The sequence below is a fragment of the Notolepis coatsorum genome (assembly GCF_963971535.1).
Source record: "Notolepis coatsorum genome assembly, chromosome: 13".
NCBI lineage: Eukaryota > Metazoa > Chordata > Actinopteri > Aulopiformes > Paralepididae > Notolepis > Notolepis coatsorum.
The window spans coordinates 113,241,138-113,261,349 of record NC_140177.1 but is presented as its reverse complement, the minus strand read 5'-3'; the positions used below and the strand labels follow the sequence as shown (position 1 = coordinate 113,261,349).

At 45.6% G+C, this 20,212-nt stretch overlaps 1 protein-coding gene across 9 annotated transcripts in view; it reads left to right on the top strand.

Moving 5' to 3' along the window:
• dlg1b (discs large MAGUK scaffold protein 1b) overlaps positions 1-20,212 on the top strand; it is a 408,802-nt gene that overhangs the window by 248,399 nt on the left and 140,191 nt on the right. For 5 of the 9 annotated variants that reach the window (XM_084328064.1, XM_084328060.1, XM_084328059.1 and 2 more), the window contains one exon: positions 16,032-16,085. In XM_084328064.1, the coding sequence (XP_084184190.1) occupies positions 16,032-16,085 (54 nt within the window). Of the gene's footprint in view, positions 1-15,002; positions 15,102-16,031; positions 16,086-20,212 lie in introns of all 9 variants that reach the window. The other 4 variants (XM_084328067.1, XM_084328062.1, XM_084328061.1 and 1 more) reach the window with 2 other exon arrangements.

The window sequence follows — 20,212 nt, the reverse complement described above, 5'->3', positions numbered from 1 at the left end:
TAGCCCTGCAAACAAGGTGAGTGACTCCATAGACACATAGCGTGGCAGCACATAGTCATATCCCGTTCCCAGCGTGGCGATCAATGAGTTAAATAGGCACTGTTGTAAACAAATGTTTGAATGTAGTTCCATTACATTACATTTTACATTTAGTCATTTAGCCGACTCTTTTATCCAAAGCGACTTACATGTTTTGTACAACAAGACAGCAGGAAGGGTACAACTCTATCAGCTGAGTAACAATGTTCATCAAAGTGTTGAGTGCTACAGTGTAGGTTAGTATATTAGGACAAGTGCATGGCAGTAAGGTTAGTTAGGGTTAGATACATTTTTATTTATTTTTTAAATCATTTCAGATAATGATCGAAGTGCGTCTTTAGTCGACGGCGAAAGATTGGACGGGTTTCGGGCAGCTGTCCTAACTGTGGTGGGATGTTTGTTCCACCATTGTGGGGCAAGGACCGAGAATAGGTGACTTCTCTTTGATGACCCTCCCGTAGCTCGGATAGGAGTAGGTCTGAGGCGGCCAGAAGATGCACAGCGTACGGGTCTTGAGGGTGTGTAGTTGGAGACGAGGTAGGCGGGAGCCGTTTCCTTCGCCACACGATATGCCAGGTCGAGGGCTTTGAAGCGAATTTGTGCGGCAATGGGGAGCCAGTGCAGGTCCCTGAGAAGTGGGGTGGTATGGGCTGACTTTGGTAGGTTTGAGATCAGGCGGGCCGCTGCGTTCTGAATGAGTTGAAGAGACTTGGTGGCAGTGGCCGGGAGGCCAGCGAGCAGTGCGTTGCAGTAGTTGAGGCGGGAGCAGTGCGTTGCAGTAGTTGAGGCGGGAGATGACTGTTGATTGGACGAGGAGTTGGGTGGCTTCTTTTGTCAGGAAGGGGCGGATCCTTCTGACGTTGCTCAGGAGGAATCTGCAGGTTCTGGTTGTCGCTGCGATGTGAGCGGAGAAGTTCAACTGGTCGTCAAGGACAACACCAAGGTTCAAGGTCGGGGACGCGGTCACATTCTCGACTAGGGTTGGGCACCGAGAACCGGTTCTAATAGGAACCGGTTCCTAACTTCTGGTTCTGGAACCGGAAGTAACCTATTTGCATTTAGATTCTTAATTTCGATTATTTAATTTTTTTTACTTTGTTAATTAATACCCTAGTTACAGTACAGCAACCAAATTAAACTGTATCAAGTCAACTGACAATGTGAATAGTATGAAAAAAAATTAAGATAAAAAAATAAATAAAAATCCTGCGAAATAAGCTGTAACCTGTTTTGACCTGCACCTCAAAGAATCGGAATCGAGAATCGTTTAGAACAGGAATCGAAATGGAGAATCGGAACCGGAATCGTTCAAATCCAAACGATGCCCAACCCTATTCTCGACTGTGATGGAAAGGTCGTCAGGGGGGAAGATTTGACCGGCAGGTGAAGCAATTCTGTTTTGCTTAGGTTCAGGTTGAGGTGATTGGTCATCATCCAGGCGGAGATGTCAGACAGACAGGCCGAGATCCGCTCAGAGGGAAGGAGAGGAAGAGTTGAGTATCATCGGCATACAGTAGCAATGATACGAGAAGGCATGAGACGTGATAATGTTACCCAGAGATTTAGTGTAGAGGGAGAATAGAAGGGGTCCAAGGACCGAGCCCTGGGGGACACCCGTCCGCAGGGGGCGGGTGGCAGACAGAGTCCCTCTCCATGACACTTGGTAGGAGCGGTCATTGAGGTATGATGTCAGCCATGTCAGTGCAGAGCCAGCCACTCCCATTCCTGCGAGGGCCGCAAGGAGGATCTGATGGTTGACTGTGTCGAAGGCTGCAGATAGGTCTAGGAGAATCAGGACAGAGGAGAGGCCTTTCGCTTTTGCTAAGTGAAGTGCCTCTGTGACCGCAATGAGGGCCGTTTCTGTGGAGTGACCAGTCCTGAAGCCTGACTGATTAGGGTCTAGGAGGTCATTCTGTAAGAGATAATCAGTGAGTCATAATCTGTATGAATGAGCTCCCACTGGGGTGACAGTGGCTCAGGAGGTAGAGCGGTCGTCCGAAGGTTCCCGGTTAAATTCCGGCTCCTCCCGGCAGCGCATCAAAGTGTCCTTGAGCAAGACACTTAACCTCTTAACTGCTTCTGATGAGCAGGTTGGCACCTTGGAAGGTTCGCCTCCGCCGTCAGTGTGTGAGTGAATGGGTGAACAGTGAACACGAAGCATAAGTTGTAAAGTGCTTTGGATAAAGGCGCTATATAAATGCAGTCCATTTACCATTTACTAAGATTTATAATCTTAAAAAGAGGAGTAAACCTTTCCTTTTCTCTGTTTCCCCAATACAAAAATGTGTTGGAAAAAGAAGTAAGAAGTCAAATTGTCTCAGCCATAGATAATGAGGACGGAGGAGTCTGGTGAATGCAGTTTTTTTTACACCCTGCACCTCATTGTTCTCTCATTCATACACGCGCCCGCCAAGCCGCCCTTTCACCGCCTGTGACGTCAGTCGAGTGAGCTATCTCCTCCTGCCGCCGTGGGGGGGGGGGGGGGGGGGTGACGGCACAGCAGAGGAGGAGAGGACATACAGCATGTCTGTGTTTTCCTCTCTTGCAAGCAGCAGCGCCATGGCAACGTGGGAGATGCAATGCGGACCAAAGGGAAAAAAGAACTGACGGCAAGAAAATGGAGGTCCTCGGATGAGAGAGATTGTGGTGGAGGAGGGGATGGGAACGGACATGGACAGATTTAGTGTTTCTCTCTCTCCCCCGAGCAGGGGAGGGGGGGATGAAGCGCAAGCATATATAGACTATACCTCCTGACTTCTATCCAACCCGATTCATGGCAGCAGCTCTGGGTGTCACACGCATTATATAGCCCCTGGAATTCAGCGAGACAAATAATTGGATGATGGTGTTTCAGTAATTTCACCCACTGGTACTGTGATTTCCACGTGGTAAGGGTCCCACTTTCCACCAAAACAAAGGCATTCTTAAAGGAGTGGTGGTTCTTTTATTTTTTTAGGACATGGTTTTTAGTGGTTGAAGATTAATTTCAGTCAATTTCATCTTCAACCACTGAAGACCAAACATTCATTAAGAGTGGATTTCCTTGATCCACGAATGTGTTCCCAATGCAACTTCTCTGACCAGAAAGAAATTAACCCTTAATATTTTGTGACAAATTGTTTTGAGTCAGGTTGGTTGCTGACTGTGCGACAGCAAGCTCTTAATGCTCTCCCAGATGAGACTCAGAGTGAGCTCCAGAACGTTCCACTCCCCCTGCCAACCCTCCCTCCCTCCCTCCTCCATCACTTGGAGCGTGAAGTCAGCGTTCTGTGCAAGCCCCCACCCCATGCTGACTCATTTTTAGAATTGGGGAAACCATGGATGAGTTGGATGGTGGTGTGCGGATCCAACCTATAAAGACTGCGTAAACAGGAAACTGGATCCAACCTATAAAGACCATGTGAAACTGACTATGGTCCTGAAGAGAGAGGAGCTGAATGAATGCAACACAAAACTAAGAAGGAAGAGATTTTAACCTTTCCCTTTCCATCCCCCCCACATACACGCACACAAATGATCTCTCTCTCTCTCTCTCTCTCTCTCTCTCTCTCTCTCTCTCTGTGTGTCTCTGTCTCTCTCGATGTCTCTCTCTCTCTCTCTCTCACTGTGCACACTACAGTCTCTGTGGTCTGGTTAGGCGGCTGGGTGGCGCAGCGGACATTGCGCTCGTCAGAAATGCAAGAGACACCGTTGTGGACAGTGGGGGTAGTGTGAGCCTCCCACACGTTACACCTCGCCAATGAGAGTCCGAGCTGGCAGGTGAAAAGATGCGACAGGCTGCCTCCTCGTGTACCGGAGGGGACACGTGATGCAAGGCTTCTATCCTCCCTACGACCGACCTGTGGGAGGCATATGCGAGCAACGTTCAAGACAGGGGAGGGGAGAATTGGAAACAGCGAAATAATACCATCTCCTTCTCCTCCTTCCGCCACAGGTTAATCCCCCCTCCTCCTGAGAGAGAGAGAGAGAGAGAGAGAGAGAGAGAGAGAGAGAGAGAGAGAGAGAGAGAGAGAGAGAGAGAGAGAGAGAGAGAGAGAGAGAGAGAGAGAGAGAGAGAGAGAGAGAGAGAGAGGTGATTGCATTTTCCTGTCACGTTCATATCAGCGGTCTATAGCAGACCTAAGAATTTGCGACTTGAGAGAGAGAGCGCGAGGCAACCTCTTTCTTTCTCTCTGCTCTGTGGCTTCTTCTGTCCCTCACTCCTCTCCACCGGGGTGGAAGTGAGAGTGGCTGTCCAGGGATCACTGGATGACGGGGTGGCCCCTGTCTCGCTTCCCTCACCTCGCTACTGCTGCAACCTGTGTTTGTGAAGGGGGGGCAGGAGTTTGAGAACAGGTGGAAGGGGAGTGTGTGGACAGGGGGGGGGGGGCATGAGCTGGAGTGAAGCCGCCCCCCCTCCCTCTCCTCTTCTCTCCTCTCTCTCATCGTCTGCGCGCCAACCATCAGCAGCACCAACAGCCCTCACCCTGCAGTAAGAGCAGCGCTGGCGCCACAGCCTCTCAGCAGCAACAAGCATGCTGAACTCTGTGTGGTACGCCAAGAAGATGGGGCGCCGCATCATGGGCACGCTGCGGAGGACCAAGAGGCTGCACCAGCACCTGCTGGTAGGTTGCCGCTCTCTCTCCCTCTCTCTCTCTCTCTCTCTCTCTCGCTCACTGCTCGAGGAGATCGGGGGGGGACGGTCGGAGGGGATGAGGGGGGTGAGGGGGTGGGCCGTGTGGCTCGGAGCATCGAATGCTGTGCCGTGTGGTCATTTTCCACAACACACTGGAAGAGACGAGAGAAAACAAGCGCGCGTGTGAAGACTTTAGTGCTGTGTTGTCTGTGTTTAATGCTCCAGAGTTGGCCTATGTAGTTTTGTGTGGTCATGTCGGGCAGTTAGGTAATTCACGCGTCTCCGGATGTATATGTACAACCACACATCTGCGGTTGCTTTCAGCCGCTTCGGCATTCGTTTTGGTCGTCTCCTTTTCCTGTGTCACGGTGGTGGATGAGCCGAGCATGAAAAACAAGTTGCAATAACGAGTGCTGCTGCTGCTGCGTCATGAATACATGTACACACAGGGCCCCAGAACTGTGGTTAGGAAGTCTTAGAAGACCCCTACAGAGCCCTCAACCTCACTTAAAATCTCCCGGACATGAGCCTTAGCATTCAGCATCACTGGTCTCAAGAAACCTCCCATATCATTAAACCCCTTTGTCATGTTAACGCACGTAGTTGGAAGACGTTGAATGAAAAGCATATTTTAATACCATGATCGCTAACATGTGACATGGCGAGCGGTACGGTGGTTTGCGGAAAGGGTCAGACCTACGGTAAACGCATCAGCGGAATTGAATTTGGGGTGCTGGAATTATCCAGGGTAATTTGATAAGGATGCAGCATTTGTTGGCAGCTTATTGACTCCTTAGAGAGACATGGTGACTTCATTTTCACAAGGTTTGAATGTGAACCAAATCCTTTCCTGGGAGAGTATATTAGAAAATAAATATTACATAGAGAGTTATTATTGGAGCCTCGCCGTAGAAGAACCATAGTCGTTAAAAATAGCGAAGGCTTCGCATGCCCTCACCAGTAATGGCCTATTAGCGTTTACATTAATGGCACGATGACTGAGATTGTCATGGCAAAGAAATACCTGCATAAACACCGGATAGTTCTGGGCAGATGTGAGGAACCCCTGCAGTAGCACATGCCTTTCCCAGCGTTGCCTAGCAACTTTCAGGCTCCTGACACGCAGCACTAACCCCCCCCAACCACCCACTCCCTCATCCATATTTACGGACTCGAACAGACACGTTGCCACCCAGGCAAAGCTCTCTGGCAAGCACACACTGAACTTACCTTAAAGGAACACAACAACATTTTGGTAAATTAGCTTACTGTCTTCTCCAGAGAGAGACAAGAAGATAGATACCAGTTTCCTCTCTGTGCGTTCAGTAGAAAGCTATCTGGCTGCACGTTAGCCTAGCTTAGCACAATGAATGGAAGCGGACAGCCTAGGCATTGTCCAACTAACACCTCTCCCGAAGGCTAACTGGCCATGTCCGCTTCCATTCATTGTGCTAAGCTAGGCTAACACGCAGCCAGATAGCTTTCTACTGAACGCACAGAGAGGAAACTGGTATCTATCTTTCTGTCTCTCTCTCTGGAGAAGACTGTAAGCTGTAATTTTCCTAAATGTTGGCGTGTTCTTTCAACATGTCGGATTAGTGACAAATAAACATAAAATGGGGCGCCCTCGTGGTGCACCACGTTAGTGCATCGCACACCTACACGGCTGTCCCGGGTTCGCTTCCCGCTCCCGGTGACATTTGTCGCGTGTCTTCCCCGCCTCTTCTCCCGTTCATCCTCTCCTCATCTGTCGCTCATGTCTGACCATGAAAAGCAATAAATGCTAACATAAACATCAGTCTAACATAAAATTCCTTTACTCAAGAGAAGCTGAGAGAAGCACTGCAACTGAAAGCGATGATTTCCTAACAAAAACATATACTGTAGACCTACGAGCTACGTTACAGAGGGCGGGATCCACAAAGAATGGATTGCACGGTGCTAATTGCAAATTTGATTGATTGAACATTTTATTAACAGATTGCAGAATGGGTACAATACAGTAAGGCTCAATACACACAATTGTTAAGGGGATGCAGACCAGAGAAAGACTTTCGTCTTGTTTACACCAGGGTCCCCCATTTTCAATTCATAATGAATTGTAAGTAGGATGCAATTAGCACCGTGCAATCCATTCTTTGTGGATCCCGCCCAGAGAGTTGCTGTAGACCGAGCTACGTTACAGAGAGTTGCTGTAGACCGAGCTACGTTACAGAGAGTTGCTGTAGACCGAGCTACGTTACAGAGAGTTGCTGTAGACCGAGCTACGTTACAGAGAGTTGCTGTAGACCGAGCTACGTTACAGAGAGTTGCTGTAGACCGAGCTACGTTACAGAGAGTTGCTGTAGACCGAGCTACGTTACAGAGAGTTGCTGTAGACCGAGCTACGTTACAGAGAGTTGCTGTAGACCGAGCTACGTTACAGAGAGTTGCTGTAGACCGAGCTACGTTACAGAGAGTTGCTGTAGACCGAGCTACGTTACAGAGAGTTGCTGTAGACCGAGCTACGTTACAGAGAGTTGCTGTAGACCGAGCTACGTTACAGAGAGTTGCTGTAGACCGAGCTACGTTACAGAGAGTTGCTGTAGACCGAGCTACGTTACAGAGAGTTGCTGTAGACCGAGCTACGTTACAGAGAGTTGCTGTAGACCTACGAGCTACGTTACAGAGAGTTGCTGTAGACCGAGCTACGTTACAGAGAGTTGCTGTAGACCGAGCTACGTTACAGAGAGTTGCTGTAGACCGAGCTACGTTACAGAGAGTTGCTGTAGACCGAGCTACGTTACAGAGAGTTGCTGTAGACCGAGCTACGTTACAGAGAGTTGCTGTAGACCGAGCTACGTTACAGAGAGTTGCTGTAGACCGAGCTACGTTACAGAGAGTTGCTGTAGACCGAGCTACGTTATGAAGAGGTGATGTAGACCTACGAGCTACGTTACAGAGAGTTGCTGTAGACCTACGAGCTACGTTACAGAGAGTTGCTGTAGACCGAGCTACGTTACAGAGAGTTGCTGTAGACCTACGAGCTACGTTATGAAGAGGTGATGTAGACCTACGAGCTACATTACAGAAAGATGATGTGGGGCGGTTAGGTGGCCGAGCGGAGATTGCGTTTGTCACCAACCCCGGAGCTGTGAGCTGGATTCGCCTGTTCGAATCCAGCTCACAGCTCCGGGGTTGTCACCAGCTTGGCTGGCCGTCCGCACTAATACAATTGGCTGTATTAGAGGGTGGAGAAGCTGGCGGGGTGGGTCCGGGTCGTTGTAAACAGCGACTCCTACAGTTCGGTCGGGGCGCCTGCTAAGCGCGGATAGGACCTGAGGGGGATAGTGTGGTCCTCCCACACGCTACGCCCTCTCAGTGAGAATCCGCGCTGCCAGGTGAAAAGAAGCGGTGATTGGCTGGACGTGTGTCGGAGGAAGCACGTGGTAGCCTCCACTCTCCCAGATGATCTGACTGTGGGGGGTAAGTGCGCAGCGACCAGGAAGGGATTGGGAATTGGCATACGACTGACATTGGGATGGGAGAAAATCGGAGGAAAATGGAGGGGGAAAAAGATAAAAAAAAAAAAGAAAAAGAAAGATGATGTGGGGTTTAAGTGGCTGGCACTCAGATCAATCGCTGTAATGGTTTGTGTTCTACGTGGCTTTTACCCACTGCCACTCATCTCTGTGGGATGAGAGGAGGTGTGGGGAAAAAAATCATGTTTCAACCATGTGTCCATGTGTTGCGAGTCATCATGTCTTCAACCATGTCTCCATGTGTTGTGATGCGAGTCATCATGTCTTCAACCATGTGTCCATGTGTTGTGATGCGAGTCATCATGTCTTCAACCATGTCTCCATGTGTTGTGATGCGAGTCATCATGTCTTCAACCATGTGTCCATGTGTTGTGATGTGAGTGCAAGCATAAGGTGCAATAACAATATATAATGTACAAGTGATTAAATGTTATATATATATATATATATATATATAACAAGCTACTGAGTAATATATGCTACACTGATGTATGTGATACAGGTATAAATATAACTAGTAAGAGTGGTATGGCACATATAATATATACATATGTATGTATATACAAGTAAGAGAACAGTGATATATGCAGATATATCCAAGCAGTTAATCTATGGGTAGATTATAGGTTGAGGTAGGTAGTTATGATTACAGTGCAACTGAAGGCAGTTGTAGACAGTGATGTAAGTCATCATGTCTCCACCATGTGTTGTTGTGATGTGTAGCCTGTAGATGGTGCTAGATAGGCACAGTGGTGCAGGGGCCAAGGCACTAATCCTAATCCTCAGTAGATCCTCAGTGTCATTCACCATTATACCTCTCATTATATGGAGCCATAATTTTAGATTAAACCAGTGGATGTATTTTCATGCAACTGAGAGGTTGAACCGGTCTCATCTAGGAGCACCTCCATGACTCGGTCAGAAGGCCATAGGGTTGGACACGGGTTAAGCCATATAGTTTATAGACTAATTTGTTGTGAACATCATTATCGATGTACCATATTGTTTAGTGCACGTTAAACGTGTATCTCGTACAGTGCATATAGCAGGTATGCGTTCACGTAGATAAATTTAGAAAGCCCTCCTCCTCCGTCATTTGTATGGATGGTATTGGAAACATTTAGGCACAATGGGTATTGTTTGGTGGATTGGGCTGTCCCAAGCCAACTGGGACCTGGAAGTGGGACAAAGAGAATGGGTGGGGGAGAGTTCTGGCCCTGCAATATTGGCATATATATCGACGGATATAGATTAAATGTATATTGGCATTTGTTAGCAGCAGTGGCAGCTCTGAATGCTGAAGAGGGAACAAGCTCCTCCCACCCAGCCTCCGCCCCCTGTTGCTGAAGAGGGAACAAGCTCCTCCCACCTAGCCCCCGCCCCCTGTTGCTGAAGAGGGAACAAGCTCTTCCCACCCAGCCCCCGCCCCCTGTTGCTGAAATGGGAACAAGCTCCTCCCACCCAGCCCTCGCCCCCTGTTGCTGAAGAGGGAACAAGCTCCTCCCACCCAGCCCCGCCCCCTGTTGCTGAAGAGGGAACAAGCTCCTCCCACCCAGCCCCCGCCCCCTGTTGCTGAAGAGGGAACAAGCTCCTCCCACCCAGCCCCCGCCCCCTGTTGCTCGCATCATGTAGCTAAATCCACTTATGAAATCAGGCCTCAGTCCAATTGCACTTGTTGTCATGTCAACGCTAGTATGTGGGTTATTCTTGGCCATATTTTCTGTTGTTGCTATAAATCATTTGCCCATTCATAATTTACTGAATATAAAGGCTGGGTACTGAATGGCCATACGTACAGAACCATCTGTCCACAAGTTCTGAGCCAGCATTCTCCTCAGTCAGGGCTGGTCTCAGGCTGTAGAAACACAGTGGGACATGGAAGGGCTACTGACTAACTTAGATGTCATCATATTGTAGAATTTTACCTTCATAATGCAACCTTATAGAAAGGTTACTTGTCACAAAATACCTAGTATAGAAATACTGTAAACCTTTACATGTGGAGTTATGCAGTTGACATAAAGGTAGGGATGCAAACATATTTATGGTTTGGCCCCTTATAAGGAAATTAATTATGAGGCTCACAAATCGTTTATCCTAATATAAAAATCAACATATGATGTTGAATATGCTGTACAATTCGTGAATCTTGTGAACCTACAATTTGCAATGTGACTTAGTCAACATTAGAGATCCACGATGAAAAACATTCAGCAACTTAGTCAAAAGTGAGACTGCTCTATTCTCAACTGCAGTGGACCATGTTGTGTGATCATGTTTTCATTGACTTGTGTGGTACAGTAGCATATGCTATAATGTAGTATTGAAAACATACTATTGCACAACAAAGGCAGATCTGTCAGACCAGATGGTGCGTCATCAGGTCACCAGGATTGTCACGTTCTGAATGTGACATTTCTTGTGGCTAAGCCGTGGCAGGAGCCCAGTGAATATCTAAATGAAAGCTATGGAACCCTGCCTGCGCTCGCTAACGGGGAGCTGCCTGTGCTCTTCATCACATTCCCAGGGCTGCTGACAATGACATGTATGGCTGTGTTTCCAAATCCGGGGGCGACATTGATTATTCATCCCCCCCCCCCCCCCCTTGCTGACATGTGCCATGCTCACTGGAGCCTAGTAATTGGCATGAGAATGAGAGAAGATGAGAGGGAGGGTGTCAGAGAAATGAGAGTGAAAGAGAGACGGAGAGAGAGATACTGTAGAGGGAGGGGGCAACTGAGTAAGAGAGGGTGAGGGAATGTATTCAAAATTACTGCGAGAGAGATTGTGGAGGGAGCTGAAGCCTGAGAAATAGGACTGGGTTTGCCTTCTCAAATTGTTGCCAGCTTGCTGCGGAGAAGAAACAATTGGACTTCTCCTGAGCCAGAAGGAAAGATCTACAATTTTGTCACCCACCTTCCCACCACAGGAATTGTCGTCTTCATCATTTCTCTGTTCAGCCGGGGAAGGGGGGGGGCGAAAATGACCACACATTACCAAAGACACGAATACGGCTCCACGGCCACAAGCGGCGGAGATCAGAGCTCCTCCGGCAGGCCGACCGGTCAGCCACGGGTGGATTTTAACCTCCAGGAGTCCCTTGCCCACCTGCACCCCCTTCAAAGGCAACACGCCATCGAGCTCCATCAGCAACAACAACAACAACAACAACAGCAGCAACTACAGCAACAAATGCATCAGCAGCAGCAGCAGCAGCAGCAGCAGCAGCCACAGCATCAGCAGCAACTACAGCAGCAGCAGCAGCAGCAGCCACAGCATCAGCAGCAACTACAGCAGCAGCAGCAGCAGCAACTACAGCAGCAGCAGCAGCAGCCACAGCATCAGCAGCAACTACAGCAGCAGCAGCAGCAGCAGCCACAGCATCAGCAGCAACTACAGCAGCAGCAGCAACTACAGCAGCAGCAGCAGCAGCCACAGCATCAGCAGCAACTACAGCAGCAGCAGCAGCAGCAGCAGCAGCAGCCGTACAGGCAGCCAGGAGGACGTCCACAGGTTCAGGCGTCCGCGGCCACCTTCACGGCGTGCACGCTGCCCGCCTCCTGCCGCGCCCGGAGCCGCTTCATCCACCTGCGGGACAGCGTGAAGAAGAGCCCCACGAGGAGCACGGCCAAGGTCTCCAACTCACAGCACATCCCCTGGGTCCCCTTCAGCTTTAGTAAGGTACATGTGTCCTTCCTCTTCGCTTTTAAAAGAACACGCCAACATTTTGGGGAAATTAGCTTACCGTCTTCTCCAGAGAGACGAGAAGATAGATAGCATCTGGCTGCATGTTAGCCTAGCTTAGCATAATGAATGGAAACGGACAGTGCCGGTTAGCCTAGGCATTGTCCAACTAACACTTCTCCCGAAGGCTAACCGGTCATGTCCGTTTCCATTCATTCTGCTAAGCTAGGCTAACGTGCAGTCAGATAGCTTTCTACTGAACGTACAGAGAGGAAACTGGTATCTATCTTCTTGTCTCTCTCTGGAGAAGACGGTAAGCTAATTCCCAAAATGTTGGCGTGTTCCTTTAAGCAAGGATATCTGCTGGTGGTACTTTCTGAATGTACATCTTTCTGAGGTTTGTTGATTTGTGAATTGGTTTTGGACATTGAGATTGAGGTTTGCAGAATTCCAATATTGTATGTTATTTTATGGGGAATCCATACGGCCCATTATGTGGAGTTTCATGGGATTTGTTAGTGTGGCCTTTCTTCTAGTGTCTTTTCCTGTTTCGCCAACACTCTTTGAGACCAATTGAGTCTTAATTGGCGCTCGGCATGCATCACGTTGCATTCAGGGTTAACGGATGAGTTTCTCTCTCGCCATAAGGTTCAGTCGTTGTACTAACTATGTGGTTTTTCCTTATTATTAACAACAATCCGGTCTGGAAAAGACACCCCCCCCCCACCCACTCACCACCAGTTGTCTATCTTCTTAAATTGAAAAATGTTCTAAACCGTGTCGTTGTGTGGGGGGCTACTTTTGTCGAGCCAGTTTGTATTCTTTGGGAGCAATTAAGCCCCATTGTCAAAGGATTTCCAAGTGGAGGCTCTGAAAGTAGGGCTCGCGGATCAATGCTGTCGATCCTGGGGCTAATTTTAGTGTGGGCTCTTTAGCGTTGGCTCTGTTGGCTCGCCTCTGTTGGTTTTCCATGGGCTCTCGGTCCTGCTGCCGCAGCACAACAATTAACCCTTTCACTGCCACACTACCAAAATTGTTAACCCTTTCACTGTGACAATACAGAAGGTTAACCCTTTCACTACCACACTACAGACGGTTAACCTTTCACTACCACACTACAGACTGTTAACCTTCTGTAGTGTGGCAGTGAAAGGTTAACCTTCTGTAGTGTGTTAGTGAAAGGGTTAAGCCTCTCCCGCACACAGCACTGCACTCCAGCAGGCCCGTTAGCAGCATCCTGAGCTTCCTTCTCTTGCATAACAGAGGTCACGGCAACGGAAGGCCAGTTAGGGGACCACCACGGCCAATATCTGTTTTATTTATTTATTTATTTTAATACATAATCCACTGTTTTGATTGGCCCTCAAGAGGAATAGCACTGTATTATATATTAGGGCTGAACGATTAATCGATTTTAAAATCGGAATTGCAGTTTGAAATTCTGCGATTATCAAATGGCAATGCCTGCGATTTGGGATGTTTTTGGTAGATTTTCAGTTCCGTGTCCCAAGCAGACTCACTGCGTAAGACCAGATAAGGCCATGCACTGATTTAATAAACATTTTAAAGGAACTGAGACTTAATTGTGGATCTAAAATAATATCCACTCAGACCACTAGAAAAGCGTACTTGGCAGAAAATAACTTTCCCCTATTTTTTCTCTCTTGCTGGCCCAACACTCTCCAAACGCACTCTCCAAACTAGTAGAATCCATCCGATAGATTACAGTAATTGCTGCTCCATTTGTCTCTCTCTACACTGTCGATTTAAGTGGTGCGCCTAACTTTTGTGCTGTGTTGTATTATATCAGAAATGAGTAATTATCCAATGGGACCACTTTACAGCCATCTGTCGGCGTCACACTGTGTTATTCTCCATCAACCAACACTTCGGTTGAAAGCTAAAATGGCCGCCGTTTGATTGACACGCCCCTTGACCTATTAGGTGCTTCCAATCTCGGGTTATTAGACCAAACAGCCAACGAGCGTCAGTTTAGACCACCACTGACGCTGAAAATGATTGACCATTTGTGTAGCCAATGAAATTCTCAAAAGAATGACATCTTACTTGAGTTGGTTTTCTGAGACAGAGAAGTGGTAAAACGTACCGTATGCAAAAGAATGAACGCGCGCCTCTCTCCGGAGCGCAAATTGCGCTAATCTGTTGTTGTGTGAGAAGGGTAACTATAACTATAGAGTAGATAGATCTGTAGGCATCTGCAAAATAATTCAGACGAAAAAGAAAAACACTTTTATTTCGGTGTGTTCAAACCTCTGTAACTCTATGGCAATACCACTCAGTGATTTTATTTGTCCTGTTGCGGATGATAATTCAGTGTTTCCTTTCAAACGAGGCCAGACTTGTGCATTGGCTACAAATGGTTCCAGAATAGTGACCAATTAACTTTTAGTATGTAATCGACAGGCGTTTTATGCAGAATTTGCAGGACTGTTAAGAGGTTAAATAATTCATTTAGCATATAATCTCACACGCTCTAAACCCTTTTGTACACTCATTTTGTCTGCTCATTAATTCATTAACTCACAATAACTGTCCGGGCATTACAGTTTTGGGATACACGTGAGATTATGTGCAAAGTAATTGAGAATAGTTTTTCGGTGAAGTACCCCTTTTAATAAAAGATATTTAATATGCTGAAGGTGCTGCTCTGTTAGGTCTGGAAGTTCGCACACAATAAGCACGATTCACAGCAGCGGGGCTCATGTCATCACAAATGGCAGGGGGTTCAAAAACATACAAGGTGAATGTTATGACAATTTCTCTCATAACTGGTTATAACATTCTCATAAACTCAATATCACCCACACAAGTATTGTATATGACAACAATCCCACAAAGTCCCTTGATGTCTAACATGTGGGTGTTTTCATCTAAACACCTCGTACGCACATAAGAACCCCCACTCCTACATTTCTGATTGAATTTTTGTGCATTTTCCAATTAATCCCCCCCCCCCCCCCCCCCCCCCACACACACACAACACACACACTTCCCTGGCCCCTCCATCCTCCCTCACCCCCACCCAATTGCCCCCTCCCTCCCTCCCTCCCAAAATTCTCTTGGTGTTCATCTGTGTTTCAGTGTTTGTCTGACCTCTGACCCTCCTCCATACTATTGTTTAGCAGACAGATGTCGCCCCGCCTTCCTCTCCCATAATCCCTGTGATCCCAATCTCGCCCGTCCCACCAGCGGAGACCGCTGTCATCACACCCACCGCACAGGTTTTCTTTCTCCATCCTTTAAAAAAAAAAGAAATAATTTACAGCATCCATCTATATATCACTTTATTTACTATACAAATATATTTATTTATTATGTATTTGGGCTAGTGGAAATTTTTTGTGTTTATTTATTTTCCATCTCTGCTGTCCTAACTGGGTCTGATATTACAGAGAGATTACAGAGAGTGAATGGGGGAGAGAGAGAGAGAGAGAGAGAGAGAGAGAGAGAGAGAGAGAGAGAGGGAGAGAGAGGGGAGAGAGAGAGAGAGAGGGGGGAGAGAGAGAGAGAGAGGGGAGAGAGAGAGAGAGAGAGAGGAGAGAGAGGGAGAGAGAGAGAGAGAGAGAGAGAGATGAGAGAGAGAGAGAGAGAGAGAGAGAGAGAGAGAGAGAGAGAGAGAGAAGAGAGAGAGAGAGAGAGAGAGAGAGAGAGAGAGAGAGAGAGAGAGAGAGAGAGAGAGAGAGACTCTCCTGTTTATCTCAAAGAGCCTGTTTGCATGTGATTCCCCTGTTTATCTCAAAGAGCCCGTTTGCATGTCAGCCGGGCAGGAAGTGAGTGCAGAGGAGAGTGGAGTTGAGACAGACAGATGATAAAAAGGGATGAACAGTGCCGATGCCAGCCTGCAGGACTTAATTTGATTTATTTAACCTTCATGCTTCAGCATTGCATATACTGCAGTGTAACATGCCATTGTACGTATCACTCTCCTTCCTGCTAATCTCTGCCGGTGTTTACCTACAGTAGCATCATGAGGAGAGTAAGTATTTTTTGTTGTTATTATTGTTGTTACTGTTATAGTTTTCTTTGCTGTTTAGTGGATATGGGATGTTCTTTTTAAGTATTTTGAGGGTATTTTTGTAATGTTTAGTTTTGTATTGTGTATTTCTGGAGGACGTGACTCTGTACTGACCCATGTGTTTTCTGTTCTTCAGGCTAACCCTCCTCCCGTCGTGGTCCACACAGACAGCCTGGACACGCCTCCATATGTGAGTTGCACTTATTCATCCCACGGTGTCGTTATTGTGCTTCTATTTCTATTGTGTTTTCTAAATTATCTTTTTAATTTACGAATGCATCAAACAAACGTTTATTTCAGTCGAGAGAATGTTAGATTTATCCTCGACAACCAAATTCTGAGCTAGAATTGTGTGGTTGGATTCATGAATGAAGGTGGTCTTGCGCGTGTGTGTGTGTGTGCGTGTGTGTGTAATTATACATACTCAAACAGCGCAAGTGTGTGAACAGCCATCCAGCTGCATTCAGGTCGGAGTTGTTCCAAACTAGAGAGAGAGTATAAACTCAGGGGAACTTGTGTCTTCAATATCACAAAGGCAAGAACAAATGTAAAAGTAGATGTATATCTGTTAAAGGGGTAAAACTATGGAATAACTGTGACAACAAATTCTAAATGTGTAGTTTGATACATACATTTAAGAAATTATTCAAATATAAGGTGATACATAAATTTAAAACCTTATTATAATCCTAATTATATTTGAACGTAACTGTATTCAAATCGTCACAAAAAATATATACGTTTTGTATATTACTGTATAAACGGTACACTAAAACTATGAAACTTTCATAACCTTTTGTTTTTGTTTTTGCAAAGTTATGTACTGAATTATGTTTTATTTTTTATTAATAATGTAATGTAAAAAGGGTAGGCAATATAAGCCTCGGCTTCAGCCTACACCTTTTCGCTAGTTTTCTTAATTTTTTTAAATAAATGTCCTACTACTGTACATTGCTTTGTAAAAGAAGACCGAAATAAAATCATTCATTCATTCATAAAAGCTCCTCAGACAGCTGGAGACCAGTCCTTTATGCACCTCCTCCCCTTTTGTGATTTTCATTGTTAATTTCTCAGGGATCTTAGCAGGGTCAGAGACTATAGCTGCCACTCAACATGGTAACATCAGCAATTTCTCCCGACATGACAGAAACAAACACCTCAGCATCTGCGTAATGGACTGTGTGGAGTGTAGAGGCTGCACATTACACTGGCCTTGTTTCTATCTACAACGTCCTCTGTTATTATACCTGCCACAAATTTATATGTATTACTCCCACCCTTCAAACAGTGTGGATAAATGCTAATGCAGGGTATACAACTTTTAAGAGGAGATGTATCTATTAAAGGAACACACCAACATTATGGGCTTACCGTCTTCTCCAGAGTCTGACAAGAGGATAGATACCTCTCTGTGCGTTCAGTAGAAAGCTATCCGGCTACAAACTAGCCTAGCTCAGCACAAATGAATGGAAATGGATACGGACCAGCTAGCCAAAATAGCTGATCCGTATCTGCTTCCATGTATTTGTGCTATGCTAGGCTAGCTTTCAGCCGGATAGCTTTCTACTGAACGCACTAGGAGGAGATTGGTATCCATCTTCTTGTCTGACTCTGGAGAAGAGAAGACTCTAAGAGCATGTCCCATAATGTTGGCGTGTTCCTTTTTAACCCTTTCACCGCCGCACTACCAAAACGGTTAACCCTTTCACTGCGACAATACACAGAAGGTTAACCCTTTCACTGCCACACGACCGTCGGTTGTGTGATAGTAAATGGTTAACCTTCTGTCGTGTGGCAGTGAAAGGGTTAAAGCTTGCCTTTCATGAGCTCAAATGGCTGCCCTGTGTTGTCTATGACTTATTCAAAACCAACCACAATCTGCTCCCATCCCGCTGAATGTTCCAGGAGCTCGAGAGACAGTAATAAGAGCCTGAACACAGTAGGCCTACCTGACCGATTCAGTCCCCTTCACTGGGTGCGGCATTTTAGATTTAATTGAAATTCACATGACGAAAACATGCTGCTGTATTTCAACATTTTGTTTTGTAATTAATTAATCTAATTAATCGCATTTTAATCGCATAACCATTTTATGCCTGATATTCTATATTCTATAATCATATTTCAAATTGCATGTGTCTGGATGGCAGAATTCAGTACTGTATCTACAAAACCTTCTGTTTAATCATCTTCCATCTATTAATTTGCTTAGATTCTTCAGGTCTGGTCAATTTGAGCATGGTGTTATTCACAGTCAAAGATAAAAAAAAAATGTACTGATATTCTCATTTGGTTCATTACAATTTACTCAAAATAAAAATGTCATTCAATCAATCACCACGCAGATTGATTGATTGAATGAAAATGTTATTAACAGATTGCAGAATGGGTACAATACAGTACGGCTCAATACACACAATTGTTAAGGGGATGCAGACCAGAGAAAGACTTTCGTCTTGTTTACATCAGGGTCCCCCATTTTCAATTCATAATGAATTGTAGGGTGCAACTTGCACCGTGCAATCCATTCTTTGTGGATCTAGACCAGGGGTTCCCAAACTTTTCAGGCCAGGACCCAGAAAATAAGGTGTCAGAGAGTCGCGGCCCAATGCACATCGTCAGGCTTTTTTTTTTTTTTTTTTTTTTGCCAGGCGACCGATTTTTTAAGCCAAATACCACTTCAATCCTATTAAGTTAGTTCAAGTTAGTTATTCATTTATATGTGCTATTTATGAGAGGGCTAACTTGTTGCAAAATAATAATGATAATAATAATAGCCTCATTAAAATACTATTGTTGCTTCGGTTGTTTTCAGCGTTTTATGTGCATAATCTGTTATTTAGTTTGAAATGTTCGTTGAAATAAGTAGATTTTTCGTTTTTTGTTTATTTATTAAGTTAATATAAAACCATATAGTCACATTTTAGAATACAATAGAATAGAATTTTAGAATACAACTAGAAACACTGTCCTGGCCTGCTTCTAAGTTCAGTGGCCTGAACTTGAACTTTGGAAATCATCTCGCGGCCCACCCGTGGCTGCTCGCGGCCCACCTTTGGGTCGCGACCCCGACTTTGGGAACCACTGATCTAGACCACAGTATTTCTGACACTGGGAATACATTCCCTGAGATTCATAGATGTCCCTAGAATCAGATACCAAGAACATGCAAATGGACCATATTAAAAAAAAGTCTGTAAATGTGTATTCTACATTCTTATGGAATGAATGAGATACAAAAAAAAGATTTTAAATATTGTTTTGTTTGTAATTAATTTTGAGTTAATTTTCATAACGCGATAATTTGCTGTGTAATTAATTAATCTAATTAACGCGATAAACTGACAGCCCTAATTTCAACATGACAGAGTACACGCTGCTATATTTCAACATGACAGAGTACACACTGCTGTATTTCAACACGACAGAGTACACACTGCTATATTTCAACATGACAGAGTACACACTGCTGTATTTCAACATGGCAGAGTACATGCTGTATTTCAACATGACAGAGTACACGCTGCTGTATTTCAACATGGCAGAGTACACACTGCTGTATTTCAACATGACAGAGTACACGCTGCTGTATTTCAACATGGCAGAGTACATGCTGTATTTCAACATGACAGAGTACACGCTGCTGTATTTCAACATGGCAGAGTACACACTGCTGTATTTCAACATGGCAGAGTACATGCTGTATTTCAACATGACAGAGTACACGCTGCTGTATTTCAACATGGCAGAGTACATGCTGTATTTCAACATGACAGAGTACACACTGCTATATTTCAACATGACAGAGTACACACTGCTATATTTCAACACGACAGAGTACACACTGCTATATTTCAACATGACAGAGTACACACTGCTGTATTTCAACATGGCAGAGTACACGCTGCTATATTTCAACATGACAGAGTACACGCTGCTATATTTCAACATGACAGAGTACACGCTGCTATATTTCAACACGCTGGTTTAGAAAAGTCGTTTTCTTTTGCAGCATACAGCATACTTTTGGACATACAGCCATACACATGTTGGACATACAACCATACACATGTTGGACATACAGCCATACAGCTATACACATGTTGGACATACAACCATACACATGTTGGACATACAGCCATACACATGTTGGACATACAACCATACACATGTTGGACATACAGCCATACAACCATACACATGTTGGACATACAGCCATACACATGTTGGACATACAGCCATACACATGTTGGACATACAGCCATACACATGTTGGACATACAGCGATACAGCTATACACATGTTGGACATACAACC